This window comes from Carcharodon carcharias, chromosome 15 (genome assembly GCF_017639515.1).
Source record: "Carcharodon carcharias isolate sCarCar2 chromosome 15, sCarCar2.pri, whole genome shotgun sequence".
NCBI lineage: Eukaryota > Metazoa > Chordata > Chondrichthyes > Lamniformes > Lamnidae > Carcharodon > Carcharodon carcharias.
The window spans coordinates 57,133,645-57,151,275 of NC_054481.1; the positions used below are offsets into that span (position 1 = coordinate 57,133,645).

At 40.7% G+C, this 17,631-nt stretch overlaps 1 protein-coding gene across 9 annotated transcripts in view; it reads left to right on the top strand.

The window, feature by feature from the left end:
• Positions 1-17,631, top strand: part of usp22 (ubiquitin specific peptidase 22) — a 115,828-nt gene that overhangs the window by 73,674 nt on the left and 24,523 nt on the right. For 8 of the 9 annotated variants that reach the window (XM_041206999.1, XM_041207000.1, XM_041207002.1 and 5 more), the window contains 2 exons: positions 1,282-1,395; positions 5,147-5,248. In XM_041206999.1, the coding sequence (XP_041062933.1) occupies positions 1,282-1,395; positions 5,147-5,248 (216 nt within the window). The remainder of the gene's footprint in view (positions 1-1,281; positions 1,396-5,146; positions 5,249-17,631) is intronic. The other variant, XM_041207001.1, reaches the window with a different exon arrangement.

Sequence of the window (17,631 nt, forward strand, 5' to 3'; positions counted from 1 at the left end):
AATGGTTGTGCTGAATATTATAAAATTAAGTTTGAAGCATCTTTTGCTGGGGGTGCTTTTGTTCACCAAGGAAAACATTAGAACCGGGAAATTTCATGTAACTGTTTACACAATATATTCAATCGTAGTAGTTTTAAAGAGTTGAATTGTTATTTTTTTAAAATTACTTTTCTAAGTCAATAAATATTCATTTTTGTGATGCATATATTTTTCAGAGGAACTTTGTCATCCTTTCTATGCTGGAAGTGGGTGAGGGGCGCAGTTGTCCAAACCAGCAACTAATACTTTATCAAACTATTTTTTATATTAGAGGGGATGGGGATACAGTTTAGATTACATTTTGTATTTTCAGCCATATGACTGAAGAATGGGTGAATCCATAGGATTTGTATTTTCAGAAACATTCAAACAGCAAAATGACTGGAGGCTTGCAGCTCTGACACAGTTGGCTGGCTTTATCCAGATGCAAGCAATTAAAATAGCACTATATTGTTTCTTAATCACTGCCCAAATAATAACTTGCCAGTCTATCCTTTATGTAATTGATGCATTAGTCACCTTCCAACCTTTTTGGTTTATGGTTTTACCAGATGGCGATATCTTCCGGGTCCTCCGCTTCCTCTTTTTATCCAGGGCGAATCTCTGTGTAGAATTCAAGCTAGAGTTGTAAATAGCTACACCAGACTTTTGTTCTTGCTGTTAACTTGATGCAGCAACAGCTTGGTTAAAATTTAATCACCAGATCAAGTAGCTGCACCGTAGATATCTCAGACTATGTGATCTGAGTTTAACACATTGACTGCACGGGTGGTTCCTCAGTAGAACCCTCATTGCGCACTAGCTGCTAATGATACAAAATACTCTACTAACCTATGACTTCCTTATTTTGATCAGTGGAATGCTTATTTGCCTAGGGTACATACTGGGCAAATTGACAACAATCAGTTTAGGTAGTTCTAGAGAAGTTGAGAAATACCCAGTGGATGTGGTCCAGTCATGTCATATTTAGTCCATGAATGGTACTGTCAATTCCAAATACAAGTATCAGCCTGTGAGTATGAGAATTGGAAAATGCCCATTGTTAAATCTTGAGTAGAAAAGTCCAGTTTGACATGTAGGTGAGCTTTAAAAGGAAGTTCATCCTTTTCGTATTAGATAATTTTCTTAGTTTGTTAGGTGCAAGGTGAAGAAAATATTCTTTGAAAATGTGACAAATATTGTTGACTGCCTTTTAATGAAAGTGTTTCAGAATTTACCCTTGGCTTCCTTTCTCTTCCCCAGCCATAGACCTCTTGTATGGAGGTATATATTGTTTTATGTGTCAAGATTATATATATGACAAAGACATGGAACAAATTGCCAAAGAAGAACAAAGAAAAGCATGGAAGTTACAAGGTATGTGGCAGAGTTGCTTTTTGTTTCAGTTCATTTTGGGGTGGGATATAATACTTTCTGATGGGGAACTTTAGGGAAAACATTCAGGAAGAACCAACAGCTTGGTGAGAAAAATCATGAATTATTGTAGTGCTCCTTTTCTGATTGGGATAGCTAAGCATAAGAAAACTAATGAAAAAGACCATTTAGTCCATTGAAGATCATTCTTCATAACTGAACATCCAACTTATAGTATCTAGGAAATGTCAACAAGGTCAGAAGGATTTTATGTGGCACAGGCTGTGAACAGTGAAAATTTAGACAAGCCATATGTATGGAAGTTGGCAAACAGGAGACTGGTGAGAAGAGCACTGATGTAATTAAGCCTGGAGGTGACAAAGGCATGAATGATTTTAGTGGCAGTTTGAAGTCTGATGACGCTGAACATGTTTGCAGTGGAGACTGATGACCTTTATGGTAAAGAGGATATGGGGTCAGAAACGTTCAGCTTGGTTGAACAAATTGTGATGGTTGAACCAGATTGTTCACAACCTGAGCCAGTGGCTGAGGAGGTGGATGCATTCACTGTTTATGCTGGGATCGAAGACTGACTACATTTTTCATCATTGTTCAATTGAAAAAAGCTAAGCCTTCGTTTTGTATGTCAAGCTTGTTCTTGCTGATTTCTTGAGCAAGGAAAAAGTTCATTCACAAAAGCTTTTCTTCATAATTTTAAAGCTTTGAGTTATACTTTTATGTGACTTTCTAATGTGCATTTGTTCTTTTCAAGGTTAGCATGAACTAAAGCTAACTGCATGCTTTACTCTAGAATTGGCCTCATCATTGATTTTTTTTTTTTACAACGCCCCTTAGCTTGTTCTAACGTGTAGCCCAATGCCCCTCCAGCTGTACCAATGTTTTACACGGGTCAGGTGCCATCTCCAAATAAGACCCTTTTTCACGTTTACTGTCATTTGTTCATTTAGGCATTGTTATTCAATTATTAAAACCTGTATGCCTTGTTTCAATTCTTGTGCATTATCTCTTCTACTCATCACCTGCCATAACTTAATGCCATCAACAAAGTTAATACTCCTAGGAACATCATGTTCCATATTGGTGACAAATATTGTAAGCAGAACCCTTGTGGATCACCATAAGGTTACTTTTCTCCCTAGGCAAACTATTTTTAATTTTTTTTGCTTAACTAATTCTCAATCCATCAGCTGTTAGGTGAGCCTTAACTCCTTACTAATCTTGTGTGCTGAGTTCATTAAATCTGTTTTGAAACTTCAAGTAAGCTACATCCATTGGATTGCCCCTTTCTGCTAGTTTAGTTGCTATAGACTTGCAGCATACGACTTAAATTATACCGACTGTTCCCTGTGATACGTATGTTCTTTATATGTTCACCTGTAAACAAAGACTTGCATTTTTAAAATGTGTTCTTTCACGGGATATGGGCATCACTGGCTGAGCTCGCATTTGTTGCTCCTTCCTAATTGCTCTTGAGAAGTTGGGGTTGAGCTGTTGCCTTGAACTGCTGCAGTCCATGTGGTGTCGGTACGCCTACAGTGATGTTTGGGGTTGGGGGGTGTTTCCAGGATTTTGATCCAGCAACTGTGAAGGAATGGCTATTATAGTTTCAAGTCAGGTTGGTGTGTTTTGGAGGGGAACTTGCAGGTGGTGATGTTCCCACACATATGCTGTCGTTGTCCTTCTAGGTGGTAGAGGTCACAGGTTTGGAAGGTGCTGTCGAAGGAGGCTTGACAAGTTGTTGTAGTGCACCTTGGAAATGGTACACACTGCTGCCACTGTGTCAGTAACGGAGGGAGTGAATGTTTGTGGGTGGGTGCCAATTGAGTGGGCTGCTTCGTCCTGGATGGTGTAAAGCTTCTTGTGTTGTTGGAGCTGTACTCATCCAGGCAAGTGGAGAGTATTCCATCACACTCCTGACTTGTGCTTTGTAAATGCTGGCCAGGCTTTGGGAAGTTAGGAGGTGAGTTACTTAATGCAGAATTCCCAGCCCCTGACCTGCCCTTGTAGCCACAGTATTTATATGACTGGCCTAGTTAAGTTTCTGGTCAATGGTAACCCCCATGATGATTTATAGTGGGCAGTTCAACAATGGTAATGTACCCTTCACAGCCTCAGGATGTTCCAAGCCTTTTACAAGCCATGAAGTGCTTTTGAAGTGTAGCTATTCTTGTAATGTAGAGAAAGCAGCAGACTATATGCTCAGAGCAAGCTCTCACATCAATGAAATAAATGACCAAATAATTTTTAAGTTGGGGGTTTGGTTGGGTGATAAATATTGGCTAAGACACCAGGGAGAGTTATGCTGCCCCTCTTTGAATAGTGCTATGGAATCTTCTGCATCCAGCTGAAACTTAAGGGGCCCCAATTTAAAATCTAATTTGAGAGACAGCACCTCCATCAGTGCAGCCCACTCAGTACTATACTGCTCTGGAGTGTCAGCTAAGAATATGTGCTTGAGACTCTGGAACTTTGTTACTTAAGGACTTTAGTTTTGAGGTGCCCCTTTCTATTTGTGCCTTAACATTCATAGCTACTTGGATACCTAGAACCAAATATGTCTGAAACCTCTGGAAGAAGCTGTCTCATTGTAGTGGTGTGAGAAGCAGAAGCGCTGTTATCCTGTTAACAACACCAGTATACCCGTCCATGTTTATGAGCTTACCCAGGACGTAAGGTTTCCAAGAGAAATTTTAGGTCTGGATAGTAGGAAAGGATGGAGAGTGATTTGAGGCTGAGAAAGCTGAAGAGAAGAAATCATAAATTTTGCACTAAATATATATTTTTCACCTAAATAAGTCAGAGGAAATTGGTCCTGTAGCGAAATACCTCACTAGAGTGGTGCAAGTTCTAGCCTATGGTAAGTCATTTTGATTTAAATCTAATAATAAAATGAAAAATAGGAAAAAATAAAAGCAAAACTTGCATTTTATATCTTGGGGAAACCTAACACACTAATTTTCAAATGTTGCTATGCAAAAATTCTAATCGCAGCAAAAAAGGATGAAGCATCATGCCAGCTGCAAGATAGATGTAATTGCTCTGGTAGGCAGTGTTTTGTATTGGGAGGCCAGAGTATAATTTGACTTTCTTTTCCCCCCCACAGCTTCCATTTTGTTTCTGCTTACCCTGCAAAATAACACAACAGAAGGAAAGGGCTTGGGTCCTCTTGAACTAGCTTGCCACACACAAACCGTCAGAGTCATTTGTAGAGTTAACACCAAAAGCAAAACACTAAGGAAGCATTGGTATATTGCCTGTTTTATAATTATGTAGGGTATACAGCACAAGATCAGGCTATTTGGCCTCATCCGTGCCAGTGTTTATGCTCTACTCAAGGCTCCTCCCTCTCATCTAAATCTACCATTGTAATGACGTTTTTCCTTCTCTCTCATATATGTTTGTCTAGCTTCCCATTAAATGTATCTATTTAAGATGCATCTATTTGCTTCAATAAAATGCTGACCCTCCATTCAGTGGCATGGAGGAGGGAAAGATCTCGTGTTACATGGAATTGCTGATATACTTCTATGATTTAACATCTGTTTTTACCACAGTGCTTTATATGTCAGATATCAACTCCCCAAAAGGAGAATTTTAGGTCCATTTGAAACTCTCCTCAGTAGAAAATTTATGTCCACCTTGAAATTCTTTGCACTTTTTTAAAAAGAACCTTTGCAACTAACTATAATCTGATATTGTCATTAAAATTAAAATCTCTTGTTAATCTTGTTAGGGGTTGGCGAAAAGTATTCAACATGGGAACCAACAAAAAGAGAATTGGAATTACTACGGCACAATCCCAAACGTAGGAAAATAACTACAAATTGTACCATCGGTAAGTGAATTGATGTTCAGAAAAAGCAATGACCAGAAACTTTTGGTGGCAATGATAATAGCCTGGTCAATACACAGGTCATATTTATACTTATTGCAGTAGATTCAAAAATTGTTGTATAGTAATATTATATGACAGAAGCAAATCACTGTGTACTTTCAATCTTTGTCATTTTTCTATGCACCTTTTCATGTGCATGGAATAATCCTTATGATAGAAAAATCATCTAAGCACACGCAATGTACCCAGTGACCATCCTGTATGTTGAATTGTGTGAAAGCTGATTTTTTTGTATTTTCAGCAACAGTTTTGATTCTTGCTGGGTGTCAGAAATTTGAAGTTCCATATGTCTTTTTTGTTTTGTTACTATGGAATTAATATTATCAAAATATAATGTTGTTGAACTTTGTTTAGGCTTGGGATATCCATTGCTTGGTACAAAGCCTAATAATGTCCAAATGATAGATGACATTTGCCATTCTCCAGAAATGGAGACTTTGGCCAAGGCACTGGGCTCAATTTAGTTTGTTGTTGAACTTGATCCTAAAACATACATCCTAAAACATGCAATCACTTCTGGCTCTCACTAGCAAATCCTGGAATCTTTGGGCAGTCAGGCCTGGGATTTAGATGTACTTGTGATTCAGGGACATGGGAGGTTGAGATTATAAAGCCTAGTCTTTCCTCGTCATCCTTGTTGTAGAAGTAAACTGGAAGGGAAACGGACTTGAAATGGGCAAAACACCCTGACGATCCTGGAAATCTTGAAATAAACACTCAGCAGGTCAATCAGTATCAATAGAGAGTACGGACAAGTTAACATTTTAGGTCGGAACAGTTCGCACTGTTTCCAGGCTTAAAACAGGACTTATAAAATCATTTTGTCATTTCAGTAATATTTTACTGTTTAGTCACTGTTGTTCAGCTCGTGATGTCAGGGTTGAGAAAGGCCATTCAGCCCTTTGTGAAGCTCATCCTGCCATTAGATTAATAATGTTTGCTGAACATTTTATGCACTGTTGCTGAGTGGGAAATCATGTTAAAGGTGTAGTGCAATTCTGGAGCCTGGACATGACCTAGCTCCCTGGAGGAAGAAGTCTCTTTCTGTTTATGTTTGACACCATGTGATATGTAACTCTGTAAAAATTAAATACAGATCACAACATGGGTTTTTAAGCCCATCTACAAACTGGATGGACTGAATTGATTGTTTTTGTATAAATTCCATCCTCCACAAGATGATCCTAATCCCATGTGCCCCCTCTTCTGCTCCCCTTTCTTTCAAGCACCTATCTGTTTTAAATGCTGATTTACAAAGTCTCTGCTTGAATCATTGACTCTGTTAACTTTAACAAGTTCTCTCCACTGCTCTTTGGCCTAATCTCTTGCCAAATTTAAAAAAGCATGTAAGTGGAGCAAATTTATCTGGATTAACCAAATATTTACAGGTTACATACTGTCCATTCAATCATGGAATTCGCAACACAAGCGGGCCCACCTTGTCTGCTGGTTCTAGCTCTTCAGCTGGAGAAAACTCCCCTGAATTCCAATTCATTAACACTTTTTTTACAACCTTTTACTCTTACTCTTGAATACTTAGACAATTTCTTTTTAAATTTTGTAGTCTTTACCTCATTTGGCCATTTGTGGTAAGACATCCTCTGAACAGTAGAAGAAAGTAAACCACTGGGACAGGAATACCATGTACCCTGTGTGCAATTGAACCTTTCCTGAGCTGGCAAATTGGTTATCAGGCAGTGTGTGTACATTGTAGCTGCTCGTCAGAGACAAGTATCAATGTAGCAGTACTGTCCTATTATGGCCTCTTATGTGTTTTGAATAATAATGTTTGTGTCTCTACTACCCAGTCTGGTAGATTATTTCTTTTTTCTAAGCAAAGGAGTTTTTTAATGTCTGCTTTTTACTTGAATTTTTGTTTATCAGCTAATTACTTCAAAAAATGTTCTGGGTCTACCTTATCCATACCTGTTAGGGACAGGGTAGAGTAATTCCAGCCTGATTTTAAATACTGAGTGCCTTTATCCAGAAGTGTAAAACTCATGTAAATTGTTGTCGATCATTCCTTACACTTGGAATGCAGCCTCGCTATTTTTTCTGTGTCTCAATGTAAGAGCATCTTTTATGCTCCAGTTTGCCTGTGGTGTGACCAGTAAAGCCTAGCAGCATCTACAGGTTTGCTCTGTTTGTGTTCTGGCTGGACATTGGTTAAGTCTGTTTCTTTTAGGTCCTTTTTTGAAATCTCCCTATGATTTAATTCTGTTTTATTTTTGCTGCAGTTTTTTTGACCAGGTTAATACGTTTATCAACATTCAATTCTATTTGCTATCTAAGCATCAAATTGTATGACATACGAAAATGCTTTTGGAATTTGAAGGAGGGGTGTCAGGTCAGAAAGGGATGGGCAGGTCTGATAAATGTTTAGTTTATTTTCATGTTGTAGGCATTTTCCTCTTCCTTTCTCCTCCTTCTCCCCCCCCTTTGGCCTGCCTACCTTCCCTCTTGTGGCAGCATCTTCAGTTTTAAGGACCTTTTGGCCTAAATTTATCTTAAGGCTGCCCCCTATTGGCTATCCTCAAAGAGTTCCTGATAAATAAAGCATGACTGGTTTTTGACTGAGGGGAGAAAAAAAGGCCACTGGTAGCTAGTTTGTTCTTCCCCAGGTTGCTATTGTATAGTGGTTTATTCCAGGACTGGGTGAATAGGAATAACACTTCACCTGAGGAGGAGGATGACATTCTAAATTCATACAAGAGTTTATTGCTTAATATATTTACCACAAAGGCCTCCTGAACCTCGTGCTGCCCCTACTCCAGATTTCACACTGATCCCTTCATGTCCACCTCTCTTCAGCTAATAGTCTGCCATAATAGACCAATCTAATGAGATTTCAACTATTAATTGACTCTGGTTAGCATCATATTGGGTAGCTTTTACCTGCTGGAGGACCACAGACTCCTCTCTGGGAGATGACAGTTGGCCTTGTTTTAAACATTGCTGACCACTATGCCCATCTTGGACTCTGTTCATGTTTTTGGTTGTTTGCTTTGCTACACTTAAATGAAAACTCTAATTACTCTCCCCACTGAAATCATGTGCTTCTTTCGTGCATCAGGCCCTTTCCAATCATCCACTCAGACCCCCCCAAGATCACATGCAAATGGGTGTTACTGTTTCAGCAGTTACAAATTAGCTTCAGGTCAAACCAAGTAAGCATAACGTACAACCCTGGGCTTTGGGGTGGGTGGGGATGTGCGGGGAAAGGAGGAGGTGACAGAAGGAGAATGAACTACTCATGTCACCACCCATTGCTGGGATTGTATTTTGCTGTGCGGTTTCCCCAGAATTGTGCTTGGTTTGACATCCGTGGTGTGTGTGGCCCGCATATCGTGGAGTGATGTTGCACCTGAAGGTCAAGAAATGTATCTTTTATTATTTATCAATTTAGCTTAATTAGGAGTAAATCGCAATAGACTGGCAGCCCTACAAATGGTGCACTGCTGTTAGAAAATTTTTCCTAATGTAGCCTTGCAATGAGTCATCAGTTTCTGCAGTAAAATCAATTATCTTGGGTAGTGAGTGGTGTTTCTTGTTGGACCACTTGTAGTCTTCGATTAACTAAAATAGCGTTTGAAGTTGCTTCTAATGAAAAGGGATATCGAAGAATCTGTTTTGATTAAGTACGGTTTGTGGCATGAGTGATTAATAATCTGCCTTGCCAATTATTTAACTGTGCCATAACTACCACCGGAATGTTTGTTTGTTTTTTGTGAAAATGTTATTAAACAGCAGAGGTGACCAATCTTGACACTTCATTTATTGATTACAAGTTGCAGCCTCTGCCTTTTCCTCCATACCCCCTTGCCAGATCAGAGTCAGAAGGGGAGAATCAGTTGTGGGAGAAAGAGGGATAGAAATTGTTTGTTCCAGCCGCCATGCTCACTCGCTATTGTCTGTGGATCTCCTATTGGTTGGAACAATTGCCATTAATATCCCTCTAACTTACGGTCCGCTTTCTGAAGATATTGATTCATCTCCTTTTAAAGTATCAGTTGACTGCAGATCAATGACTGGAACAGACATGGCATCGGGGAGGGGGTATTCAAATTTCTCCCATGAAAATAATTATATTTGCTTGAGACTTTCTTCACAATGTAGCTCCCTAAGCTTTGTTCATTGTTCTATGAATCATTTCATAATCCATCTATATCCTTTTTATGTAGGAGTCCTAAACTTAAGTACCATACTCCAAACCTGACTTCACCACTGATCTACACCGTATCGGGATAATATATTTTCTGTTGAGTAACCTGATACACTCCTAGATGCATGGCAGTAACTTATTTGCTGTATTAGTAACTACTTCATGATAGCCATATACTCTCAGAATGTGATCAATGATCATTCTCAAACCCTTTCTGACCTCTGCTAGCAAACACTATTCTAGTCTCTGGATGACTCTAATGTCTTTACATTTCGTGTGTGCTGTTGACTTTAAATTCAACCATTTGCTTTGTTTTTTTAAGGTATGTTCACCTTTGGATAATTTATGCATACCCACTTGTAACATTGGTCAGTGTACTGAATGCTTCTTGCTGTCTGTCTAATATTCCTTGATTTTTAAAAATATTTTGCTGGAGAGGGAAAAGGTGCCCTCTGCAAACTCTTGCTGTGTCACTCTTTTGAAGAGGAGACTCAATGTATTCCCGAAGGGTTAGGTTTAGCATCACCCAGTGTAGTACCAGCTTCTAGTGAAATACAACTCCCATGTTACACACACTTTCATTAACTTACTGACACACAAATCCCAGTTGATAACTAGCTCAACTCTAGAGCATTAACTTCAGTCCAAGAAAAAAGGGGCAATATAGATCCAATGCTAGAAAACAAATGAGAAGTTGTAATATCAGGGTAATTAAACATCATGCATCATATCTCATCAATAAATCCACTCCTCCGTTGATTTTGTAGGTCTGTTCTAGTGAAATACTTTAGACCCTTCAGCTCTTGGCTGTGCCACTGAACTAGTAATCCAGAGACTCTCAGAAACATGGCAGAGTATATCCGCTAGGTTGCATGTCTCTAACTCTAGTGCTCCATTCCCAAAGTTTTTTGTATTTATATAAAATATTGGCTTTAACCTTTGCCTCATTTTTTTTCCTGCTACCTTGTTTAATTTTTTATCTTTCCTCTACTATCTTATGCTTATTGCCCTATTTACTGCCCTTGTGTTACCAGTCTGATTTGGGTAAAACCATTCCACCTAAACACCTTCTATACTTTAATTTGTCCTAATATATGCTAGAAATCTGAAACACTCCCCTCTACTCCAAGAGCTATTCCAACAGAAAACAATGATCGCAGGATTGTGCCTTCTTCAGGTGTGGGGCTGGCGATCACACCAGATTTAAAAAAAAAATTATTTCATGAGATGTGGATGTCACTGGCAAGGCCAGCATTTGTTGCCCATCCTTAATTTCCCTTGAACTGAGTGACTTGCTGGGTCATTTCAGAGGGCAGTTAAGAGCCAACCACATTGCTATGGATCTGGAGTCACATGTAGGTCAGATCAGGTAAGGACAGCAAATATCCTTCCCCAAAAGACATTAGTGACCATTACTGAGACTAGCTTTATATTCCAGGTTTTATTAACTGAATTCAAATTTCAGCTGCTGCCGTGGTGGGATTTGAATCCATGTGCCCAGAGCATTAGCCTGGGTCTCTGGATTACTAGTTCAGTGACACAGCCACTACGCCACCACTTCCTTGATACACTCCTGGGGTTGTGTGGTCGTGAAATCACCCTTTATGGGTATAAACACATGTTGACCTAACTAATCTGTTTGTTGCACTGTCAAGGCTTTGCAGTAGAAGGATATGCTAATGAGGTTAGATGAAATAGCATGGGAGGCCCATGTGGGCCATAATAACCAAAAATGGCTTATTTCTGTGCTGTAAATTCTACATTGTGCCTAACTTGTCAAACTCCCTCAGAACCACTTTCTACTCTTTTGTATCACTGATTCCTACATGACCCATGATTTCAGGATGTTTATCTTTTATTGTTCCTGGAAGTTTTCCTCAACCATTATATTATGTTCCTTATTTTAACACCAGGGAGTTTTACCATCATTTGGGGCTTTAAGTTGCAGTGCAAACCATATACTTTGTCCTAGTTATGGAACCCCCCTGTACTAACTTGTTCCTGTTTTGGAGGGTGGTTTTACTGTTTTCCATGGGTTTCCCATGTTTCCCTCTTGCCCTCCTTGTCCTCATCGTGAATATCAGGAAGTATCAGTCTATTGTGACTGGAGGAGATGTAGGTCAGTTATTTCCAGTGGGGTCATTGGATGAGGTTGCTTAAGTGGAGAGGATTCCTCCTCCTCCTCCTCCTCCTCCTCCTCCTCCTCCTCCTCCCCCCCCCCCCCCCCCCCCATTTTCAATTTCCTCCCCCTCTCTTTGCTTTCGTTCCTTGCCTTTCTACTCTTGCCCTTTGCTCTTTCTTCCCCCACCCCCTGAAATGTTAGTGGAAAGAATTCTGTCACACCTGCTTGTTACGTTGCTGACGGCAGATCACTGAAATCACCTGTATAAAAATAAATTGCTGTGAAATTTGGAATAGATGTAAAAAATGCTGCAAATACTCAGGCCAGGCAGCATATATATGGAGAGAAACAATAATCTTTGTGTGATTGAGATTCCAGTGTGATATGTCTATTTTTATGCTTGTGGAGAAGTAAACACATTGAACATACAAGCTGCTTGCTTCCTATTCATTATAGTGAAATTTCAAATTGTCACAGAAGCCTCGGATGTTTTGCGGAATTGCTGCTCCCTTTCAACTGCTGCAACCTCTCAAACTGCCAGTGAGGGGCAGCATATTCATTCTCTATGGCTGTTGGAATCTGCTAGAAAATAGCTATAGTAACCCAGCTTGAATCCTGATAAGCCAATATAGTATAAATATAATATAGATCGGTATCAGAATCCAAGTACTGAAATTCTACTTCTTGTTAAAATGTCTTTAAAAATTGTGTAGTAGCCATCATTACTACTGAAAGTAGCTTGTGATAAGACAACAGAACTTCTAAGAGCGAAAGAAGTTGTAATGCTCATTAAAGGAGCATTGAAGGAGACTTGCATTTTTACAGTGTATTCTCACTGGCTATGGGTGAGGTCCCAGAGGACTGGAGAATGGCCAATGTTGTTCCATTGTTTAAGAAGGGTAGCAGGGATAATCCAGGAAATTACAGGCCAGTGAGCCTTACGTCTGGTAGGGAAATTATTGGAGAAGATTCTTCATGACAGGATTTACTACCATTTGGAAGCAAATGGGCGTATTAGTGAGAGGCAGCATGGTTTTGTGAAGGAGAGATCGTGTCTCACTAACTTGATTGAGTTTTTTGAGGAAGTGACAAAGGTGATCGACGATGGAAGGGCAGTGGTTGCTATATACATGGATTTCAGTAAGGCCTTTGACAAGGTCCCTCATGGCAGACTGGTACAGAAGGTAAAGTCGCACGGGATCAGAGGTGAGCTGGTAAGATGGATACAGAATTGGCTTGGTCATAGAAGACAGATTTTAGCAGTGGAAGGGTGCTTTTCTGAATGGAGAGCTGTGACTAGTGGAGTTCCGCAGGGATCAGTGCTGGGACCTTTGCTGTTTGTAGTATACATAAATGATTTGGAGGAAAATGTAACTGGGCAAATTAGTAAGTTTGCAGACGACACTAAGGTTGGAAGAGTTGCAGATAGTGAAGAGGATTGTCAAAGGTTCCAATGGGATATAGATCGGTTGGAGACTTGGGTGGAGAAATGGCAGATGGAGTTTAATCCAGACAAATGCGAGATAATGCAGGATTACAGGCAGGAATTATACAGTAAATGGCAGAACCCTTAAGTGCATCGACGGACAGAGGGATCTGGGTGTACAGGTCTACAGGTCACTGGAAGTGGCAACGCAGATGGATAAGGTAGTCAGGAAGGCATATGGCATGCTTGCCTTCATTGGCAAGGGTATTGAGTATAAAAGCTGGGAAGTCATGCTGCAGCTGTATAGAACCTTGGTTAGGCCATACTTGGAATATTGCATGCAATTCTGGTCACCACATTACAGAAGGATATCGAGGCGTTGGAGAATGTGCAGAGTTGGTTTACCAGGATGCTGCCTGGTCTGGAGGTTATTAGCTATGAGGAGAGGTTGGAGAAACTTGGTTTGTTCTCACTAGAGCGACGGGGATTGAGGGGCAACTTGATAGAAGTTTACAAAATTTGAGTGGCGTGGACAGAGTAGATAGCCAGAAGCTTTTTCCCAGGGTGGAAGAGTTAATTACTAGGGGACATAGATTTAAGGTGAGAGGAGAAAACTATAAAGGTGATGTGTGGGGCAAGTTTTTTATGCAGATGGTAGTGAGTGTCTGGAATTCGCTGCCAGAGGAGGTGGTGGAAGCAGGTACGATAGTGGTATTTAAGAGGCAGCTTGACAAATACATGAATAGGATGGGAATAGAGGGATATGGACCCTGAAAGTGCAAAATGTTTTAGTTAACGGGCAATATGATTGGCGCAGGCTTGGAGGGCCAAAGGGCCTGTTCCTGTGCTGTACTTTTCTTTGGTCTTTGGGTAGACCACACTGTTGGAAACATCAAGGTACAAGTCAATGAGGAGTGTAAGATGTATCATTGTTTATCCATACAACTGCTTTTAAATAAGTTGCTCTTGTGCTCTTGCTCCTTTTTGTTCCAAAAGACTGAAGATCTTTTAATGCTCTTCCACGATTAAAGCACAGCGTCAATGTACTCTTTTGGCTGTGGCCACTCCAACATTTAGCAAGAAGGGAGAAAGAATTGAAATGGTATAAACTGAAGATAATTCAAATAATTAAAAGGGAGGTTAGGAAAAATAACACTGAAGGATAATTTTTTTAAAAAAAACCTTAGTTCTCTGCTACAAATCATTGCGATAGAGCACAAATTCTCAAATAACTTGGATAGTTCTTTGAATTGTAAGGGTGGATCAGACAATGCTGCATTTGACGGATGAATGGCCGATATGCTGTAACCCTCTTTAAGACTTGGTGACTGCACTAGGTTAAATTTGTGCAAGTGTGCAAAATATGGCTTTAAATTTAATGTTCATTTTGGATAACTTGTGCCTCGTTGCTCCTGAACTCTTAGACCTGCACATGAACAGTATTGAAAAAGCACAGGGAATTTCTGCAGGTTTGACTTGAATATCCTGAATGATTTCAGAGAAGCTCAATGCTCTGCAGGGTTGTGCTATTTTCACAATGTAATTAGACACTTCCTTTTGATTTTTAGCTTGGAGATGCAGTTCCTCTTCAAGGTCACTCACTGCAGAGCTCCGATCATTGGTTCAAATTTTTCATTTGTGGTGTTTGGGTATTGTCAGCAAGGCCAGCATTTATTGCCCATCCCTAATTGCCCTTATCTCCACTAGAACTATTTCTTGTTTTCACCTAATTATCCCCCTAGTATACCCCTCACCCCTCCCTCTTTTTAAATTCAAGATATGCAGACTTAAACTAAACAACTAGTTCAACCATCATCGGATCTAGTTAGACCACTTAGTGTTATTGGGCAGTGCTCTCTGTCACTAAAACTGTCCATCCTTCAAAGATCATCTAGGAAGGCAAAAGTATTATCCAACTTCTCACTACAAACCATTTTAAACCATCTTCTGTTGCCCATCCACCCTCAACTTCAGTAAGTGCAAGGAACTTGTGGGCCTTTGTAGTTACAAAGTTTGCGATTATCTGATCAGCTGTTTCCCTCCCTTCCCCTGCCCAATGGGCCTAACCTCCTCTAAGGTTCCCCACCCTGTCTCTTAGCTCTGAATTTGCATTATTCTCTAATTTCCTATCTCCCTCGTGCCCTCCCTGAGTTCACCTTGTGAATGATGCCCACCTCTTGTTCTCTAGATACTTCCTACCAAACTGTTGATCAGTCAACTTCCCTTCCTGGCTAGCATGTTAGCTAATATTTGAGGTTCTCCTTGGGTACTGGCCCCCTACCCCCCAAAAAAAACCCTTAGCCTCTCTGTCCTTGAATTGCTGCCCATCTCAAACCTCCCTTTCTACTCCCAACCCTTGAGTGTGGTGATGGTCCCCCAAATCTACGCCTTTCTCTGAATTCCTGTTTGAATCCCTTCAGTCAGGTTTCCGCCCTATCACAATACTGAATTTTTTCTTAGCAAAGTCACAAATGACATTTGCATTGTTATTCTGAAAGAGAATCACGTTGACCTTGAAACATGAACTGAGTTTTTCCAGTAGCTTATCACAGAATCTCAGTGCAGAAGAGGACCTTCAGCCCATCAAGTCTGCACTGACACGTGAGAAACACCTGACCTACCTACCTACCTAATCCCATTTACCAGCACTTGGCCCATAGCCTTGAATGTTATGACGTACCAAGTGCTCATCCAGGTGGTACTTAAAGGATGTGAGGCAACCCGCCTCCACCACCCTCCCAGGCAGTGCATTATTCCAGACCGTCACCACCCTCTGGATAAAAAGGTTTTTCCTCATATCCACACACACACACACACACACACACACACACACACACACACACACACACACACACACACACACACACACACACACACACACACACACACACACACATATATATATACACACACACACACACACACACACACACACACACACACACACACACACACACACACACACACACACACACACACACACACACACCCCCAACCTCCTGCCCCTCACCTTGAATTTGTGTCCCCTCGTGAATGACCCTTCAACTAAGGGGGACAACTGCTCCCTGTCCATGCCCTTTATAATCTTGTACACCTCGATCAGGTCGCCCCTCAGTCTTCTCTGCTCCAAAGAAAACAACCCAAGTCTATCCAACCTCTCTTCATAACTTAAATGTTTCATCCCAGGCAACATCCCGGTGAATCTCCTCTGCACCCCCTCCAGTGCAATCACATCCTTCCTATAATGTGGCAACTGAAACTGCATGCAGTACTCCAAACTGTCATTTGTAATAAATAAAAACAATGTGTCTGCCAAAGGTAAATGATCCTTCCTTCACCTGTCTGAGCCTTTGGTTCATTGAGGAAATTTTGCTCTAATGCTTCTCCAGTGTCATCCAGCTGGGTGGAACTGCTGTTGTCAGATTTCATTTTTATCTGTCTTGTCATAACTGTAGAATCACCAGCAGTAGCTTCCGTCTCGCTCCCACATTCTCATCTCCCACAAGGATCTTTCCTTGGCCATCCCGTTTATTTTTGTCAACATGCTGCTCCTTAGTGATATCATCTGTAAATGCAGTGCCAGTTCCCACATGTGATATCTAGCTCTGCCTTATCTCCAACTCTTAACCCCTTCTCTGTCTCTGATTTATCAAACTGCTTGTCTGACATCCAGTACTAGATGAGCAAAAATTTGCTCCAACTAAATGTTGGGAAGGCTTGAACCATTGTCTTCAGTTTCCATCACAAACACTTCCCTAGCCACAGACTCCAGTCCTCCCCCCTAGCAACTGTTAGGCTAAATCAGACTCTTCACAACCTTGGTGTCAAATTTGGTCCTGAGATGAGCTTCCTACTGCAAATCTGCACCATCACTAAGACCACCTATTTCCAACTCTGCTCTTGCCTCCACTTACCTGTTGCTCAAAACCTCATCCATGCCTTTGCTATCTCAAGCGTTGATTTATTTTAATGTATTCCTAGCTGGCCTTCCACATTCTACCATCTGCAAACTTGAAGTCATTCTAAACTCCGCTGTCCGAGTCCTAACTCTCACCAAGTCCTTCCCACCCATCATCCTGTGCTTGCCAATCTACATTGAATCCTGGGCAAACAACACTTCTTTGATTTGAAGCTCATCGTTCTTGTTTTCAAATTCTTCCATACCCTCACCCCTCCTATCTCCCTACAACCCCATTAAATCTCTGCTCTGCCAATTCTGGCCTTTTGAACATGCCCGACTTTAATTGCTCCACCATTGTTGGTGGTCATGCCTTCAGCGGTGAAAAGCTCTCTGCTCTGGAATTCCGCATCCCTCTTCTCACCCCCACCCCACCCCAAATCTGTTTCTCTAAATCTCTCACTCCTTTTTTAAGGAGCATCTTTAAACCCTATCTCTTAGGCCACCAAAGCGTTGGTCAATATCTCCTTATGTGGCTGTCCAATTTTTATTCTGCAATGCTCCTGTAAAGCGTTTGGAATGTTTCTTTGTTAAAGGTGTTATATAAATGCAAGTGGTTGCATTGCAGCCTGTATGGTATAGGCACTCCTACAATGCAGTACAATTGGGTAGGATTTTTGACGCAGCAGTGATGAAAGAATGTTGATATATTTCC